This window comes from Brassica rapa, chromosome A07 (genome assembly GCF_000309985.2).
Source record: "Brassica rapa cultivar Chiifu-401-42 chromosome A07, CAAS_Brap_v3.01, whole genome shotgun sequence".
Taxonomy (NCBI): Eukaryota; Viridiplantae; Streptophyta; class Magnoliopsida; order Brassicales; family Brassicaceae; genus Brassica; species Brassica rapa.
Window position 1 is genome coordinate 16,414,680 of NC_024801.2, and position 17,692 is coordinate 16,432,371.

Genomic DNA, 17,692 nt, shown 5'->3' on the forward strand with positions numbered 1-17,692 from the left:
CATAACCACTCGTGATGTTTTTTAATTAATACATTTTATTATTAATATAAAGATGAGGTCCAACAAAATTACCCGGGCCTCCAAAAAATGGAAATGTTTGCTTCGAAAAGCTCTTACGCCAATACCAGGCTTAACACCAAACGAAAGAAAAAACATGTTAGAAAAGAAAAAAGCAATGTGCCAAGAACAGAAGTAGCTGAAGCTGAGGATAATGATGTAAAAGGAACTGAAGTTTCTAAAATAAAACAAAGAATAAGAGATGAATCTCTCAAAGAGAGAAGAAATAATTTTATATCACATCTATTTGATTGTGATAACTACAAAATTAATGAACAAGAACTTTACTTTTTATTAATAGAATAGAAATCTGAACATGTTGTTTTACATCACAATAACAAGAGTTTAAATAAAAAACAAAACATTACAAAGTGAACACTTCCAAAGAGAACATCCTTGATTTTTTTTCGTGAAACTACGAGGAGAAGCTGGTGTGAATCAGTTTCTGAGAGGCGAAATGGAAGTAGTAGATCCTCGAGCTTATCCACTTCCATGCCTTCGTAGCCATATGGCTTATGCTGGAGAAATTCGTTGAAAAAAGCGTCCATCTTTATTTCTGATTCGTCCCTAGTGAATGTACCATCACGACATATGACCTCTTTGATGTAATTAGTAGCTTCCCTTGTATCCACAGCTTGATGGAAAGTCTAATTGTTTCCATCTCCAATGTTGAACCAATGGAGCTTTGACTTTTGTTTAAGAAAACTCTTCTCAAGACGATTAACAGAAACCCACCTTCCTGCCGCTGCAGTCTTAAGATCCATATGAGATCGTTTCCTCTTTTGTTGCTCCAAGTATAAAGGGGACCATGATACGACATGTCAACCAGTGAACAATGGTTTACCATGTTCTGAAATCTCCTCATGCTAGCCGAAACACTAGGAGTCTCGAGATTTGTGGGGTTTGATGAGTTAATGATGTGGTTGTACTTGTATGTTCGGTGATCATATTCATCATTTGTAGACTCTAGTAGTATGCTTATATGTTGTTTAAGGCTGAGAAATTTTGGTAGTTTTTGTTGGTCCCTAACCTTGTGTGAGCTTTTCTTACTATCTTAGTATATATGTATGAAGAAAACATCTTGAACTACTAGTTAAGAACTGAGCTTGTCTTGTGTCTGAATCGCATTGTGCTGTCACTGTATTGAAACTGTAGTTTGATAGCTGTGGCGAGATCTTATTTGGTCTTTCTATGATCTGAGACTTTGCGTGATTCTTCTAGAGTTTGGATTTCTTAGTTTTCTTTATGTGTGTTGTTGTTCATTCTAAACTCTGTATTCAACATACTCTTTGCTAAGTGATATATCTGTACTAGTAGAATATTCAGTTGAGTTAGTGGAACAACAATAGAGAAAAATTCTGACCATCCAAGCATTTGCCACAACGCCATATCTTTTCTGCAAGAAGAAGAGAAACCCATCAAACTTGAGTGTCAACAAAATAAAACAAGCTCAAAACTCGTTTATTCTCTTTCCCGTGGATGGTTGTCAAATCGATGATTCACGGATCGCACATGATCAAATTAGTGGCCTAGTGTGGAGTTATAGGTATCTGATGGAATTGAGTCCTATGTCTTCAAGGATGTCGGAGAAGCCTCTCGGCCCTCCATGGCGAGATAGAAATCCTTCTTTAAACAATGACATATCTACATGAGATGCATGTTTCAGTTATACAAATCGAGACTGACTGTTCTGACTTGGTGGATATGATAGGAAATTTGGTAGATTAATTGACCTTCAGTACAGAGCTTGCCTCTTTTCATCTACTACACAATGAGTAGGAATATTCCTTATCTAAGCAAGGTAGACGATGATGCATTTCTCTTCTCCCATATAAGTCATATGGAGGTGTTCTCATAAACATAGTCACCATGGACCAAAACTTGATTTAATAGAATTGACTACTGAAAAGAAAAGATTGAGATTTGGTCTTTTCATCATGTTTCTATTTAGGAATTTTCAAGTCAATGTAATATTGATATTATACTGTATTCAAAAAAAGTTTAAGCCACTTAGCTAATTTTTTGTACTTTTAAATACAAACTTGTTAATATTACAAATATTACGGGGCGCGTGCCACCATAGTCCAAGTTCTTGCTTTGCCCCTCTCAGTAATTGATGGTACGGTCTGGTATCGACACTCAATTTTTCCCTCTCAAAAGATCTAGTGAGAAGATTACATGTAAATTTATTCAAAAATAACAAGAAAAAACATTACTCTATAAAAAAAAATAATTAATTATTATATATCTAATTGACCCTCATTAAAAAAAAAAAACAAAATAACCAAAGTAAAATGATAATAATAAAAAAAGAAATACAAAACACCGGCCTTTCTTCACAACGGCGGTCATTTAGAGAGAGGGAAGCACGATTATTTATTTTTCTAACGAGAAACACTTGGCGACGGTTGCTCTCTTCGTACACGCGCGGCTTCTATCTCTCACGCGCCACCGCAAAAATCTACTATTTCCTTTTCAACTCTGTCCCCTCTTCTTATCTTTTCTTCTTTTCTCTCTAACCTCCTTTTACTTTCCTTTTATCTTCTTCTTCTGTCTTTTCCAGCTTTTATTTTCCTTAAGATCTCGGAAACCTAAAAAAAAAAAGAAAAGAAAGAGGAATCTAGGGGTTTATGAGTAAGAAGAAGAGGTGGTTCTGATGATAAGATCGTCTTCTTCTTCTTCGCTATGGGAGGAGTAACTTCATCAATCGCCGCTAAATTCGCTTTCTTCCCGCCAACCCCACCTTCTTACGCTTTCATTACCGACGTTAGCTCCTCCTCCTCCGTTGACCGACTGTACATCACCGATGTTCCTCGCCGCGACGACGTTGACGTCCTCAAGCTACGCACTCGTCGTGGCAACGAGATCGTTGCTATATACGTCAAACACCCCAAAGCTAACGCTACGCTTCTCTATTCCCATGGCAACGCCGCTGATTTGGGTCAGATGTTTGAGCTTTTCCTCGAGCTTAGCACCCGCCTCCGTCTTAATCTCATGGGGTACACCCTTTCTTTCAACATGACTTTATGGGTTTCCACATTTGTCTTAAAAATGCTTGTGTCTTTCTTTGGTTTTGGTAATTTGATGTTAACACTGTAATAATGACAAATCTATCCGACCTTTGGTTTCAGGTATGATTACTCTGGCTATGGTCAGTCTACTGGAAAGGTAGTTTCCTAAGCTTCCAAGATCTTTTTTTTTTTTCATTTCGAAATTACAGATATGAAATTTTATAGATTCCTAATGGATTTTTAATTTTGTTAATTGAAATCAGGCAAGCGAATGTAACACATATGCTGATATAGATGCATCGTATAACTGCCTGAAAGAACAATATGGTGTAAAAGACGATCAACTGATATTATATGGTCAGTCTGTTGGTAGTGGACCCACGATTGATTTGGCTTCGCGGACGCCTAATTTAAGAGGAGTGGTTTTGCATAGCCCTATTCTCTCTGGGATGAGGGTTCTGTACCCGGTTAAACGAACTTATTGGTTTGACATTTACAAGGTAAGTTAGTTGACAGACACATATTTAGCCATCTTTGTTTCTGGTTTCTTATGTATTAAATGCTTAATACATGAACAATTCCTCGTTTCAGAATATCGACAAGATCGGTTCTGTTACCTGTCCTGTCTTAGTCATCCATGTGAGTTATGCTCATTTCTGATTATTGTCTTTTTTTTTTCTTTTCTCTCTCTTTGTTTACGGTCATCCACAGTTACTTGCGATGATGTAAAACTTGTAGGTATCATGAAAAATGTTTGTTAAACTCTTATTGTTTGGTATTTTAGGGAACTGCGGATGAAGTAGTTGATTGGTCCCATGGGAAACAACTTTGGGAACTTTCCAAAGAGAAGTATGAACCTCTATGGGTCTCTGGAGGAGGACACTGCAACCTTGAACTCTATCCTGAGTTCATCAAACATCTGAAGAAGTTTGTAATATTTATTTCTAAACCCAAGGGACCAAGAAACGGTCCAAACAACACGAATCCAACAGATGCAACCAAGGACCAGAGCAAGCCTTCAGAGAATGGACGTGCTGACACGTTTCAACTCGGCTGCTGCCTTCCGGAAGTTTCCAGAAACAGTGTTGACAGTCAGCTTGAGAAATCTAAGAAGACTAATAAACCTGAGAAGTCTCGGATGAGTGTTGATAGGTTTAGAAGGAAAAAAGGTCTGGTCTGGTGACATAAAACGGATCTAAGCAACTATCAAAAACAGGGTTATTTGTTGTACCACTTGTTTCTGTAATCTTATCTATTTTTGTTTCTGCATAAGTTATGATGTGTGCGTGTTTTTTTCTATCTCTCCGATTTGTTGTATGTATTTTCCGACCGCCATATCAAACTCAAAAGTCATAAATTTGGTTACTTGGAGTGTTTAAAAAGCTGTGGTTACTGATTAGTTTGTCAGCTTACGCAATTGTAGCAATGTTTTTATGTATCTGGTGATCGATGCGTATCTGTTGTATCGTTAATTTTAACATAATATTCTAGAGTTTGATCTGTCAGCGCGCAGATTTTGGTTTTGGCTTTTTTATAATTATCTTAATGATATTCTAAACATATATGTTATTCGGATATTTTTAAATTTTTACGCATTAGAATCAAACCTACACAAAGTTGAAAAGACCCAACTCAAAATCTACCCAAGAACAAAAAAAATATTCGACTGAAGTCTAATTTCAAAATTCAAAAAACTCTATACTCTAAAGAAATAATGTATACACGTATGGATATCCGAATACTCATGTCTAACTAATTATATAAACAAATAAAATATTTTTATTAACTATTCTGAATTCTTGTCACAAATGGAAAAAAATTATTCAAATATGTTGAATTATCATGATTAACATGTAAAATAAATATTCTCGAATTATTATGGCAAAGACAATTAATGAAATAATTAAGAAAAATGAAAAATGAAAAAAAAAAGTAAAAGATGTAATAAAACACTTATAAATAAGTAAGTTTTTTTTTCTACCTTGTAATAAATACTGTCAGATTATTTCGAAATACAATAAATTAATTGTTTAGAATTAGTTAAAAAGAGAATGATCATTTTTAAGAAAACACTTAAAAATACACAAATATTGTTTTGTACTTCTATTTTAATATAATAGATTCTAGAATTTAATATAATAGATTATACAATTGTTTAATTATCATAATAATATTCTAAACATATATGTTATTTGAATAGTTTGGTTTAAGATTTTTCCAACCCGAACAAACAGAACCAAAACCGATCCAAACCTAGTTAAACCTAACTGAGAAACCAATTTGTTTTGTTATTAATTGAATTAAACATACTTGCAGTATACATTATACTAAGATCCTAACACTAAAGTCGCTATTAACTTTATTAACGATGTTGAGTTTTTTAATTTATTATTTACTTTAGTTAACTTTGGTTTGATTGTGTTCTTATAAACTTTTTGTGTTTTTTTTTAAGATTTTGGTTTCAATTTTATATTAGATTTAATTTACATAGTTTATTTTTTAAAAAGCATTATTAATGATGTTTTTTTTTTAATTTTCTATTTACTTTAATTAATTTTGATTTGATTATGTTCTTATAATTTTTTTGTGCTTTTTAAAGGTTTTTATTTATGTTTTGTTTTATATTGGATTTAGTTTACATAGTTTATTTTTTCATAGTCACCAACATGATGATTTCATAACCATGTGTTCATGTTTTAAAATATGATTGCTTTTAAAAGCACAAAAAAATTATAAATCAGACCAAACGGAATACAAACCAGACCGAAAACAAACCGAACTGAAATCGATATAAATCAAACTAATTATGGTTTACTTCAGTTAGAAAAATTCTAGTAACGAATTAACCAAATTGAACCGATAAAATAACCGAAGTGTCCATCCCTACTACGCACACTCGAAGGATAACATGATGATTGTTCCTTCTCCGGTTGCTGTTGAATCTGTGTCACCATGTCTTTGGAGTTTAAAATATGTCTTTTCTTCTAAGTGCCTAAAGCCTTTTTACACTTCTTTAGCTTAAATGAAACTGTGACTCCAAAGAAAAGATGATAACTTAACCACATCTTCTTGATCGCATCTTTGATGAGTGCTGTTCGGATATTTCCACATCATCACCGGCCTTCCTCTTTGCGTTCATGCTCACTGTTTGCACTTCCGTTTTTTTCTCACTCTTCGTTTCTCCATCTCTTACAGCAACTTGAGTCTTGTTTTTATAAGTTCATGGCCTCTTCCTTAGTTTGTTCTTTCCCAGTTTGGTTCTTGAAGAGTTAGTGTCAGAAACACCAAACCAATAGCCCGTAGAACTTCTATGATGGCCACAGTAATTGGATATGAGAAAATCCTACCAATAATGAAATGGTTATTTAAAACCAAACTACAAAATTGTTTTAAAAAAAATTGTTTTTATGTCGATCTCATGATGTCACATCTCACATATTATTTTATTATTTAATTTTAGCAATTTAGATGTCAACATAAATATCTTTATACAAATTAGTTAAAATATTTAAAGACTAATACAGTTTATAAATTTGTATTATACTAATAAATAAATTATATATTATAGTTTAGAACTTAATGTTCTGTATCAATTATATATATATATATATATATATTTCAGATGAATAAACATAATTTGATTGAAAAAAATACAAATAATAAATCCTAGAGAAATTTAAAAATAATTTAACATGTCATACATGTATATATATATATATATATATAGTTGTTATTTCAAAAAAACTCAAAAACTAAAACAGAAATAAGTTGATAAATAATAAAATATGTATTTCTTATAATATAATAAATTAACAAAATATATAAAAATAGATAATATAATTTAAATTCAAAATATAGATATATTATATTTATGATGTTTTGAGTATTTACAATATATATTTTAGTAATAGTGTTAACTTAAAAAACTTCAAAACATTTGAAAATAATTTCATATATGTTAACTCGAACTAAGTTTAAAAAGTAACAAAATAATTTATAAACAACAACCAAACATATCAAGTCATTATTTATTTCTTACATTTTTTCGAAAGTTTTAACAATTGAAAATGTATATGTGACATTTGGCGACTACAACAAAACAACTTCAATTCTACAAATAAACATTTATTGGCTCTCAACATTCATGGAATCATACTTCCTAGAAAAAATTGAGGAACTTTCACCTGATGGCTGAGAAGACTCTCCAACATTTTGCATTTGCAAGAGATGCTTAGGAGGGGCTTGAAGAGTATCCAAGCTACCTTCCATCATCTCTACGACTTTGTTCATAGATGGACGATCTGATGGGCGTAACTGAACACACCAAAGACCAATCAAGATCATCTTTTTGGCAAGATCTTCTTCTTCTTGTGTTATTTCATCGCTTAGAAACCTTGTGCTATTTCCAATTTCAAGATCTTCATAGATGCTATCCGGAAAGTAAACCGAGCTGTTGTTTGCATCAGCATTTTCGACTCTTTTGTTCCTTGCTCCCACCATCTCAAGAACCAACATTCCATAGCTATACACATCAGACTTGTGAGACACGCTTCCATACATTCTTGAAAACAACTCTGGAGCAATGTACCCGACAGTTCCTCTAGTGTCAAGCAATGACAAGATGCTTTCTTGCTTCTCGCAGAGCTTTGCGAGACCAAAGTCAGCAACCTTGGGTCTGAGATTTCCATCTAACAGTACATTCTGAGGTTTAATATCAAAATGCACGATTCTTGTTTTACAACTGTAGTGCAAGTACTCAATTCCCTTAGCAACCCCTAGCGCTATTCCATATAACGTACTCACATCGAGATTCGATGACTGATCCAAAGACCCATTCTCTAGAAACTCATATATAATCGCTCTTTTGGAACCTTCATAACAGAAACCAAGCATAGAAACGATGTTAACATGAGAAGTTTGGCTCATGCTTGCAACTTCGTTGATGAAATCTTCACAATCGCTCTTTGAATCATTCAAGACTTTTACTGCAACTTTGCTACCATCACTCAACTTCCCCTTGTATACAGTTCCAAATCCTCCTCTCCCAACTACTTCTGTGAATGATTTTGTGATCCTCTTGATTTGTCCATAACTATACCGTCTCAGGCTTACAAGTGCCTCGAGGTTATGATCTCTCCCAGCATTGATTGCCCTTCTTTCGCTTAAAACAAATGCAAGAAGAACCGCAACATATACAGTTAATATTATCCCTACAACTGAAAAAAAAAACAGTTTAGTCTCAATCCCACAAAATTTTCAATATATATTGTATCATTGCAAAAGAAGTTCAAACCTGAACCAAATGTGATCACAATGGATCGATTCATGCGGTAAGTTCCTGCAAAAGTGAATAGCCTAATGAACAAGACTGCATAGAAAGAAACAAAAAAAGAATATGATGGATACAAACATCTGAGAGTTAGCGATTTTACCACCAGTTGTATACATTGTATCACTGCAAATTAAGCCACAGTGTCCACCAGGGATAATACAGTCTTGGCAAAACTTTTCACCAATCGTCATCTTCACCTCAAATCCTTTTTTGAGAACACTCTCCAAATGGGTCAAACTCAAAGCTTGTTCATCTGGGACGTAGCTTGTAGGAACTGTGACTTTGAAACTCTTCTCACAAAGCTTACGATATTTGGAGAACTGAACCAGCGAGCCAAGACCTTTCTCTGGATATGGACATGTGAAGTTCCCAAGTAAATTGCGGCGAGGGTCACAATAGTAGTAGACGGTGAGGCTTTTGTAAGAAGGCAAATTCTGGAAGAGTACAGAAGGCAAAGGTGCGGAGGAGAATGAAGCGGAGCAGAAAGAAGTTGAGAAATCTTGTCTGAAAAGTCGAATGATGTTGGTCGTGTTGTCTATATGGAGGAGACTGTAGTTGTAGCCTGAGATGAAAAGAGTGGTTGTGTTTGAGTGTTTGTTGCAGTTAAGTTTCAGAGAAGGATGACCGCATCTTTGATGACGATTCTCTCCCCAGAAAGGGAAGCCAACTGAGATGTTGCCACAGTGGATTAGGGTATCACAAAACCCACGTGGTGCTCGCTGGCTTGTAACACAAGGAATATGATGAAACAAGAGTAATAAGATTAGACATAATACAGATGGTGGAGATCCCATGGATAATAGAGAATATTTTTTCTGTGATTAGAAACGAAAAGACAGAACGTGACCAAGGAAGGATACAGAGAGACTTAAAAGAAGCGAATTAGTTGACTATTGAAAAGACTTTAGAAATCAATAAATCATTCATCTGATGAACAGAATAATTTGTGTCTTGTCTTTTTCCCAAGCTTTTTTTTTTTGTGACTTGTTGCCTTGCTCCTGTCTGGATCAAGTTGAGATATTTCTGACTTTTCAGAACTCAGTTGTTTGATAAGAACAAACATGGTTCATTACTTATCAACCACAAACATTGTATCCGACGATCATCTCACGAGCCATTAATTTCATTTTACACAATGTTCCTACAACTCTTTAAGCCATCAATTGCATAAACGAAGAAGATACATAAGCTCATAATCTGTACTACCCAATTAGCTTACTCAGGTTTTACTTTTAATTGAATTTATACTGTTATCGTATAATCGTCATAGGATGAATCTTTTTTTACTAAAGTTCCATCCTCAACGTGTTTTAGTCAAAATCTAGTGTATTATATATTTATACTAGGGTCGGCCCGCCCTACGGGCGGGATGATAATTTGAAAATAATGTAAATAGTTACAGTAAATATTTGATATAAATCGTTATATCTTAAAATATACATATTAGTTAAATTTTGTACATGTTATTATATTTGAAAACTAAATATACCATATTGTCTTGATAAGTAGTTTTTATTTATTTATTTTTTCATGGTACCATCACATCATTTTTGGTAATTTTCTGGAGTTGGATGAATTTAAAGAATCTCGTGAGGAAAGAAACGAACTTGCAATTATAGATTAAGTAAATATATGAGTAAAATTTATTATTAGATCGGTTAATTGTTAGTCAGGTAAACCGGAAATAATAATACTAAAGTATTATATCTCAAACATGCTCGGCAGATTAAATTTGAAATAAACCAATCAACGATGCACTGATAGTGACAAACAGTCAAATGCTTTGTCGAGTTTAAACTTAAAATTTATATATATTATATATTTTTGCTTATATTTTACTCTTAAGTAGGTAATTATGCCGTCGTTGTGGAAGTTATTATCATATAATAACTTATGTGGTGCATCTAATATTTAGTAATATCTTGTAAGTTTTGATTGAGATGTAAGAATAAATTGTAGGAAAAATCTTAGGGGTTTTTATCTTGTTTTTTTTAGTATATGTTGTTTTGACTTGAAAAATAGTTATAAACTAATAAGCTGTTAAATTCTCACTAAAATTTAGTGAATGATGTTTAGATATTTATAACAAAACACAAATGATTACAAAAACGTACGGAAAATAGTTTACAGCTAAATATATACCATATTAAACTAAATAATTATTCAAAATTTGATTTAATAGCTTCACTGTATATTTAATATCAATTGTTAACTACTACAACAACCACCTTCTTAATTTTTTTTTATCAATATATATATTGCTTCCATCAGAATATATGAATTACTATTTCTACTTAACAATATTATGGATGTACAATCTATTTTTTTTTAACATTACTTTTAATTTTTTCATTTATAAGTATGTTTGATTAGTTAATGTTTTATGGATTATATTTTATAAGTTATGTCACGCACCAGTTGTGTTGATTCATTTGAAATACATTTATTTTACTTGCTGTGTAAATAAGGTAGTACGATATAATCCATAGATATACTGAATCATTTGAACACATTAAATACAATTTGTGGGTCTTTGTTTTGAAAAATAAAATTAAGTATATTTATGTAAATATAGTAGCATTTTCTTGTTTAACGGTCTTAGCATTTTTGAAAATAAAATATTTATCAAAGATATGTAAATATATTAATTCTATCCAACTTGTGGATCTTTGTTTTAAAAATGAAATGAAATGTATCTATGTAAATATTTTGTAAAACAAAATATGCATTTATCTGACATAGAGAATAATTATGATCTAATTGTTTTTATCATCCTTATTTAATTTTGATGAAAATAATTGTTAAATTCACAATTGATTTATACTTTATTAAATATTCTACTTTTTTCTTTTGCTCGTTTTTACATAAGTTAAGAAAAATGGTGGATGAGTAACTAAAAGCAGACATTGATAGACTATCTCTACAACTTTGTGCTCTTGATTCATCCAGTGAATGATTGTTAGAAGTAGTCACATAAGCATGGCTTGAGCAATCGTCTCCCTTTTCTACTCGAGCTACCTATTTCTCGTTCCGCTTAAAACTTGCTGGTTACCATGTAGCTTCATCACTGTACATTACAATTGTCACCTATTCTTTTATCCTAGGATCGGTCCGCGCTACTCGCGGATTACATATTTCAGTTTGTTATATATACTATTTATATATATTTGTTTATTAATTTTTTATTGTTATTTAATGTTTATGATATATTACAATTGTAATAGTTAAAGCTAATATAAATAATCATTATTTAAAGTAAAAATAAATTATAAATCTTATTCATTTAACAAATTTCATAAAAATTAAATTAAACAACTTTTCAAAATGTTGTATGAGTTAAATACACTAAAACTTCTATTAAAAACTACTATTTTACTAAATAGTTTTTTAAACTATAAACATAAAAAATATATTGCAATCTAACAACAGTTTTTATTTAATATTTTTATACTTTTAAAAATATGATTATAAATTACGTGTAAATCGTTGTATCATTTCTTTGTTTTTACATCTTTACGGTTGAAATTGTTTGATATTATCATACGGAGCTCCAAATGTGATTGGAAAAACTAAATTTAATAATAGGATAGTTGAGATGCTTTATAAGATTTTTCATTTTAACGGTGTAAGTATTTTTATATGTTTATTTTATTTTACTTTTATTATTTTTTGTCAAATTACATTATATTAGTTTTTTCATATTATGTAATATATTTTTCATATTAGTATTTTTTATTGAGGACTTTCGAATTCATGATATAATTTTTTTAAAAAAAATTACACATTTTTTTTTATTTTTTACTGTTTAGATATTGATTTTTCAGTTACAAAAAGATCAACGTTTTTTTAAAAAAAATATATTTATTTCAAAAAAAATAGATTTTTACAATTTCAATACATTGTTTATTGGTAAATTGTAAATTAAAAAAAAAACAAAAAGAAATTGTCATTTTCGAAATTACAAATTAATGCATCAATATTGATTTTTTTGAGATACAGAGAAAATATTTTTTCGAATATTTTTTAGAAAAAACTTATTTGATGTGAAAAAATATTCTTTGGTACGATTCACCCCTCCCCCTTGGGTTACGTTATAGTGAAAATAGCTTTTGGTGTGAAAATGTTTCACGCAAGAAATAAGTAATAGAACATTTGAAAACTTTGAGGAAGAGAAATGGTCACGATTTATTAATGGCTCCAACGATTTCTTTCTCAGACTATAAAACAAATATTTTTACCTGCTATAACAGTATAACTTGCCCACATATCTTTCCAATTTCACAATATCTAACACATTTTTAATCTGCTAAAAGTTCTCTAGCTAAAGGATAATTTGTTACATATATGAAGAGTTTTAGCATCTGAGATTACTGGTTACAACTAAAAAGAGTTTCCAAGTAGAAAATCATCAGCATACACTACTTCTAGGCTTCTCTCTCTCTCTCTTCTCCTGCAACACATTCTTCTTCCTCCTCTGTCACCTTATAAACCATCTATTATATCAAATTTTCAATACTACCAGGAAAAATATGTTCTTTATTGTGTGTTGTGTGATATAAGGAGATTGTGTTTACCATTTTGCAGATGTTTCGTCCTCTCAGTGTCTTTGAAGCTTCATCAGTGTAAGCTATAGCTGCTTTTGCTTCGGCTTCTGCTGCATCTGCTTCCTTTGCAGTGGTGTTGATGCTTCAATTTTTCTTCGTCACCAATGGTGATATAGACAGGAACATATTTACCAATTATTGGACATGGCTATATACCTGCAACCAGTTTAGGATTAACATTAGTAACGATTGTCTGTGCTTCACTTTGACAAAGAACAGATTTCAGAAACGGCGTTCCACTGACATGTATATGCACCTGCTGTTGATGTATCCAGACCGTTCTCACTCTTCTGTTCAGTGCATCACCGAGAGATAGAGCTTCTCTGAATTACTTTTCAACATAACCAGCAAGCTCTCTTGTCGGAGCCAAAACCAAACAAATAGGGTTCTTCCCACGCTTTTCAACTACAGCTTACACAGGGACGTGTATGTGATAAGACATTACTATTGGTATAGATAGCATTTTTGCTATCGCCAAAGCACCAAAAACCTGAAAAAAAAATTAAAGTAATGGTGAATTCTCAACTTCACTGCATAGCTAATGTTGTTTCTAAGAGGCTCTTTTTTTATTGTTACCACAATCCCAGGAGAAGAAGCGTGAATGATGTCAGGCTTAAAGCGAGCAATTTCGGAGATAATTCTAGGACTAAGCGCAAGCAAGAGGGGTACCTTTTGGTACCAAGGGCAAGGGAAGCTGCAGAAGAATAAGAGATGAAAGAAGAATTAGCTATAATATTACCAAATAAAGTGTAACATCTATCCATTAAGTTAGTTATGTAGCTTAAGTGTTGATAGTTACCTTCTGGATCCAATGACTTTGGCTCCATAAAACTCTTCGGGAACACCTTCTGATTCTATTTCTTCAATCCCGTCTCCCATTTCAGGAAAATACCTAATAAAATTCTGGAATCTGTTTTTGTAGCCTGAGACATAGCAAGTACAATAATAGGATTAACAAACCCGTGTTTAGTGTACACCTTTTTGATTCTGTCAATGACAAATGACAGGAATCCCAAAATCAAAACTATCTTACACAAACTAAAGCTTTTTTAAAAAAGTTTGATCATTATGAGTTTTAAAGCCGGAATTACCTCTGCATCGCTGAGGAGTATATCCCATAAGCTTGCTACCAAGCTTCATGTTTCCAGCTTCTCAGAACCTAAGCAGGTTAACCTCGACAGTGGAGTAATAGTTGAAGAATCTGAGAAAGGAAGTAACCTTGACAGTGGAGTAATAGTTGAAGAATCTGAGAAAGGAAGTAAAGGGGATGCACTAAATTTGTTTATGAGTCTGTTGAAGATGACGATTCGATCCAGACAGACGCTTAACGTTTTGAGATTATTTTTGCCAAGAAGATGAAGAGATAAAAGAACTTAGGGTTAGAGAATTTTGTGCGGCTACGGAGAGTCTATGAGAGGAGACCATTTTAAGTAGATCAGAATTGGGTTTAGATAAACTTTTGTACAGGCCCGTAGCGACCCATAAACAAATTGATAACCGATTTAATAAAACGATGCGTTTCAAAGTTGAGACACGTGTCAAGCTCATGTTGCACGAATTAGTGACGTGTCGTCCTTGTTGGCATCATCAGGAGGGATACAAAGCTTACTTTATATATGAAGATACTAGGGATTAACCCGGGCTACGCCCGGGATTTTTATTTTTTTCTAATTTAAGTTGTTAAATTATTTATATTTAGGCTATGATATATATTTATATAAATGTTAAAATGCCTGTCATAATTAAAATTTATTTTTCAATTTTAACACGTTAAATTAACATATTTTTTATTATTTAAATATTTTTTTGTAATTTTATTGGCTATCTCGTTATCATATTTAGCAAAACTATCTTTTGAGTGTTGGAATAAATGTTTTAGAGATTTTATTAAACTGCAGAGTATTTTCGGATCGACCACATGCTCAACATTCGATCGATCCTTAAAAGGATGGTCGATCTCCTTGGCCAGGTAAGTACAGTTTTAGCAAAAATATCTTTTATTTTCAAATATTAAGTATATAACTATTCTTTTTAATATTTTTTTATTGTATTTTTTGATTAAATTATTGTATTATAATGGTTATGTAAATATTTTTTGTGATGTTTGAATTTGTGTTGTTCGTATACTTAACCTAGATGATATTGATGTTTAACAATTTATTGTTTTCTGAAAATAGAAAATAATGATATATCAAAACGCATCGAATACTTGTTAAATGATAGTATAATGTAAATTACATCCATTATTTGAAAATAACCATTTGTTGTTTTTATTTTTATTTTAAATCAGAAATTATTTTTATTTAAAAACATTATTCATATATAATATAATAGTTTAAGTTTGGAAGATTAATCTATATATATAAATTATGTATATTTTTCAAAAAATAGTTTAAGATATTATATATTGAGTATCTGAATAAAAGCTAAATTTCTTATCTTGAAAATCAGATATTTATATTTTTGTTTTCATGTTATACTCACCAATCCATCATTGATATTTATAACTCAGTATGTTTTTTAAAAAACTTAGTTTTAAGTAATAAACGAATTTAATAAATTAAATTCATCACCTATAATGTTCTGTAAACTATATTTGAAAACTCTCTAAAATTATATTTTAAGCATAATATTATTATTATTTAATTTAAGTTATTTTAAACATAATATATGCTAAACCAACTTAAATTATATTTACAATAGGACCATCCTAAACCGGTTAGTAAACCAAAAACGATATTAAACCAACATGAACCAATACCTGATTCGGCGAGGAAGGAAGTGTTTCGGGATAAACGCTTGAATGGTTATTAACTGAAATGGTTTGATCATGAAAGAGTTAGTATGAATATTAACAATAAAATTATGGATTAGATTAATTTAAATTTGTAAGAATACCTTTGAGTCTATGAAAAGCAATTCAATTCCCATGAATAAGTTTGACTTTTGGAAGTTGCGGGTTTCCCAACAATGAATCCACCTTACAAAAAGTTTGTTGTTATAAAAAAATATCATTCAAGGTCATTAAAGGTTTCTGGGACGGCAAGAGTTGGTGGTGAAACCATTTTTTTGCTCGAGTGCTTTGAAATTTTCCTTAATAGTGTGAGGTTGATGTGGATGGAATAATAAATTTTATAGGGACTTTCTTGATGTAACACTATACATTTTTTTTTGTTTAATGTGGTATTTCTATTTTTTATATAATTTACTACCATTTTAAGATAGAAGTACATTTTAAGATAGATGCTTAAATCTTAATATACTTTTTTCATTTTTTAAAATGTTTATTTCTATTTCTTATATTTTTATTTACGTAATATCTATATTTTATATTTTAAAATAGATATTTAAATATTAATGTACTTTTTTCCATTTTTTAAATTGTGCATTTACTTATATTATATATTTTACATTTTAAGATAGATGCTTAATGCTTGATGAACTTTTTTCATTTTTTAAAAAATTGTGTATTTACTTATTATTACATATATAATTCATATATTATATATTTACATTATTTACTTATTATTTATTTTCGTGTATATGTATTTCCATTTATTGTACTTTCATTTACTTAATATCTCTATTTTACATTTTAAGATAGATGTTTAAATCTTAATGTATGTTTTCCATTTTTTTTTAAATTGTATATTTCCATTTGTTATACTTTCTATTTACGTAATATCTATATTTTAAATTTTAATATATATTTTTAAATCTTAATGTAATTTCCCATTTTTAAATTTGGTATTTACTTATATTATATATTTACCTATTATTTATTTTTCTTTATATTGTGTATTTCTATTTCTTATACTTTCTATTTACTAATAATTTTATATTTTAAGATTGATTTACATTTTAAGATAGATGTTTAAATACTAATGTACTTTTTCTTATACTTTCTATTTACTTAATATCTATATTTTACATTTTAAGATAGATGTTTAATATTTAATGTACTCTTTCCATTTTTTAAAAATTGTGCATTTACTTATTATTGTATATATAATTCGTATATTTATATATTTATAATATTTAATTATTATTTATTTTTCTATATATTGAGTATTTTGCTTTCTTATACTTTATATTTAGTTAATGTCTATATTTTATATTTTAAGATAGATGTTTAAATCTTTACGTATTTTTCCATTTTTAATGTAAAACGGCAATGTTTAATAGAAGAACTTGGACAAATAGTCAAATAGTTATATTATGTTTTTTTTTTCTTTTTTTAATATAAAATGGTAATGTTGCATTATGAAGATAAACCGTTTTTTAGTGAACAATGGTAATCTTACATATGTTAAATGTAAATTTTCCATTTTTTTATGTTGTATATTTACATATTATTTTTATTTTTAAATGTAAAATGGCGTCTACATATGTTTAATGTAGTATTTCCATTTTTATGTTGTATGTTTTACATATATATATTATTTTCGAAATTATATATAATGTTTTTTATAAAACGGTAATGTTACATTATGGAGATAAGCCATCTTTTTTTTAAGTGAAAAATAGTAATCTTACATATGTTTAATGTAGTTTTTCCATTTTTTTATGCTGTATGTTTACATATTTTTTTACAATTTTCGAAAATAAGTAATATTAAAATGTAAAACTATATTTTATGCCACATGTCATCTTTCGGGAGGAATTTTTTCCGCTGATGTGGACGCCCT

At 30.4% G+C, this 17,692-nt stretch overlaps 2 protein-coding genes and 1 long non-coding RNA gene across 4 annotated transcripts; 1 reads left to right on the forward strand and 2 right to left on the reverse strand.

The window, feature by feature from the left end:
• The first annotated feature begins 2,537 nt into the window (after positions 1–2,537).
• On the forward strand, positions 2,538–4,478 carry LOC103850105 (alpha/beta hydrolase domain-containing protein 17B). The gene is made up of 5 exons (XM_009126816.3): positions 2,538–3,056; positions 3,189–3,225; positions 3,332–3,568; positions 3,660–3,707; positions 3,853–4,478. The coding sequence occupies exons 1-5, from the start codon at positions 2,743–2,745 to the stop codon at positions 4,249–4,251; spliced, it is 1,035 nt and encodes a 344-aa protein (XP_009125064.1). The 5' UTR covers positions 2,538–2,742; the 3' UTR covers positions 4,252–4,478.
• A 2,570-nt stretch (positions 4,479–7,048) lies between these two features.
• On the reverse strand, positions 7,049–9,493 carry LOC103850106 (LEAF RUST 10 DISEASE-RESISTANCE LOCUS RECEPTOR-LIKE PROTEIN KINASE-like 2.3). The gene is made up of 3 exons (XM_009126817.3): positions 8,501–9,493; positions 8,362–8,406; positions 7,049–8,284 (listed from the first exon to the last, which is right to left on the reverse strand). Exons 1-3 carry the CDS (start codon positions 9,192–9,194, stop codon positions 7,194–7,196), a joined length of 1,830 nt encoding a protein of 609 aa, XP_009125065.1. The 5' UTR covers positions 9,195–9,493; the 3' UTR covers positions 7,049–7,193.
• A 3,073-nt stretch (positions 9,494–12,566) lies between these two features.
• Positions 12,567–13,925, reverse strand: LOC103853724. 2 transcript variants are annotated; one of them, XR_004448967.1, is made up of 5 exons: positions 13,804–13,925; positions 13,581–13,698; positions 13,249–13,494; positions 12,975–13,160; positions 12,567–12,893 (listed from the first exon to the last, which is right to left on the reverse strand). It is a non-coding gene; the product is annotated as an uncharacterized LOC103853724 (long non-coding RNA). The 2 variants fall into 2 exon arrangements; XR_004448966.1 differs by having other exon boundaries at positions 12,568–12,881.
• Between the last annotated feature and the right edge of the window lie 3,767 nt (positions 13,926–17,692).

Bases quoted from the DNA above. Each gene is read 5' to 3' on its own strand.
- LOC103850105 (XM_009126816.3), top strand. From the start codon at position 2,743: ATGGGAGGAGTAACTTCATCAATCGCCGCTAAATTCGCTTTCTTCCCG. The intron at 3,226-3,331 runs GTAGTTTCCTAA...AATTGAAATCAG, and splicing joins ATGGTCAGTCTACTGGAAAG to GCAAGCGAATGTAACACATA. The intron at 3,569-3,659 runs GTAAGTTAGTTG...TCCTCGTTTCAG, and splicing joins ATTGGTTTGACATTTACAAG to AATATCGACAAGATCGGTTC.
- LOC103850106 (XM_009126817.3), bottom strand. From the start codon at position 9,194: ATGGGATCTCCACCATCTGTATTATGTCTAATCTTATTACTCTTGTTT. The intron at 8,407-8,500 runs GTAAAATCGCTA...TCACTTTTGCAG, and splicing joins TACAATGTATACAACTGGTG to GAACTTACCGCATGAATCGA. The intron at 8,285-8,361 runs GTTTGAACTTCT...TTTTTTTTTCAG, and splicing joins TGTGATCACATTTGGTTCAG to TTGTAGGGATAATATTAACT.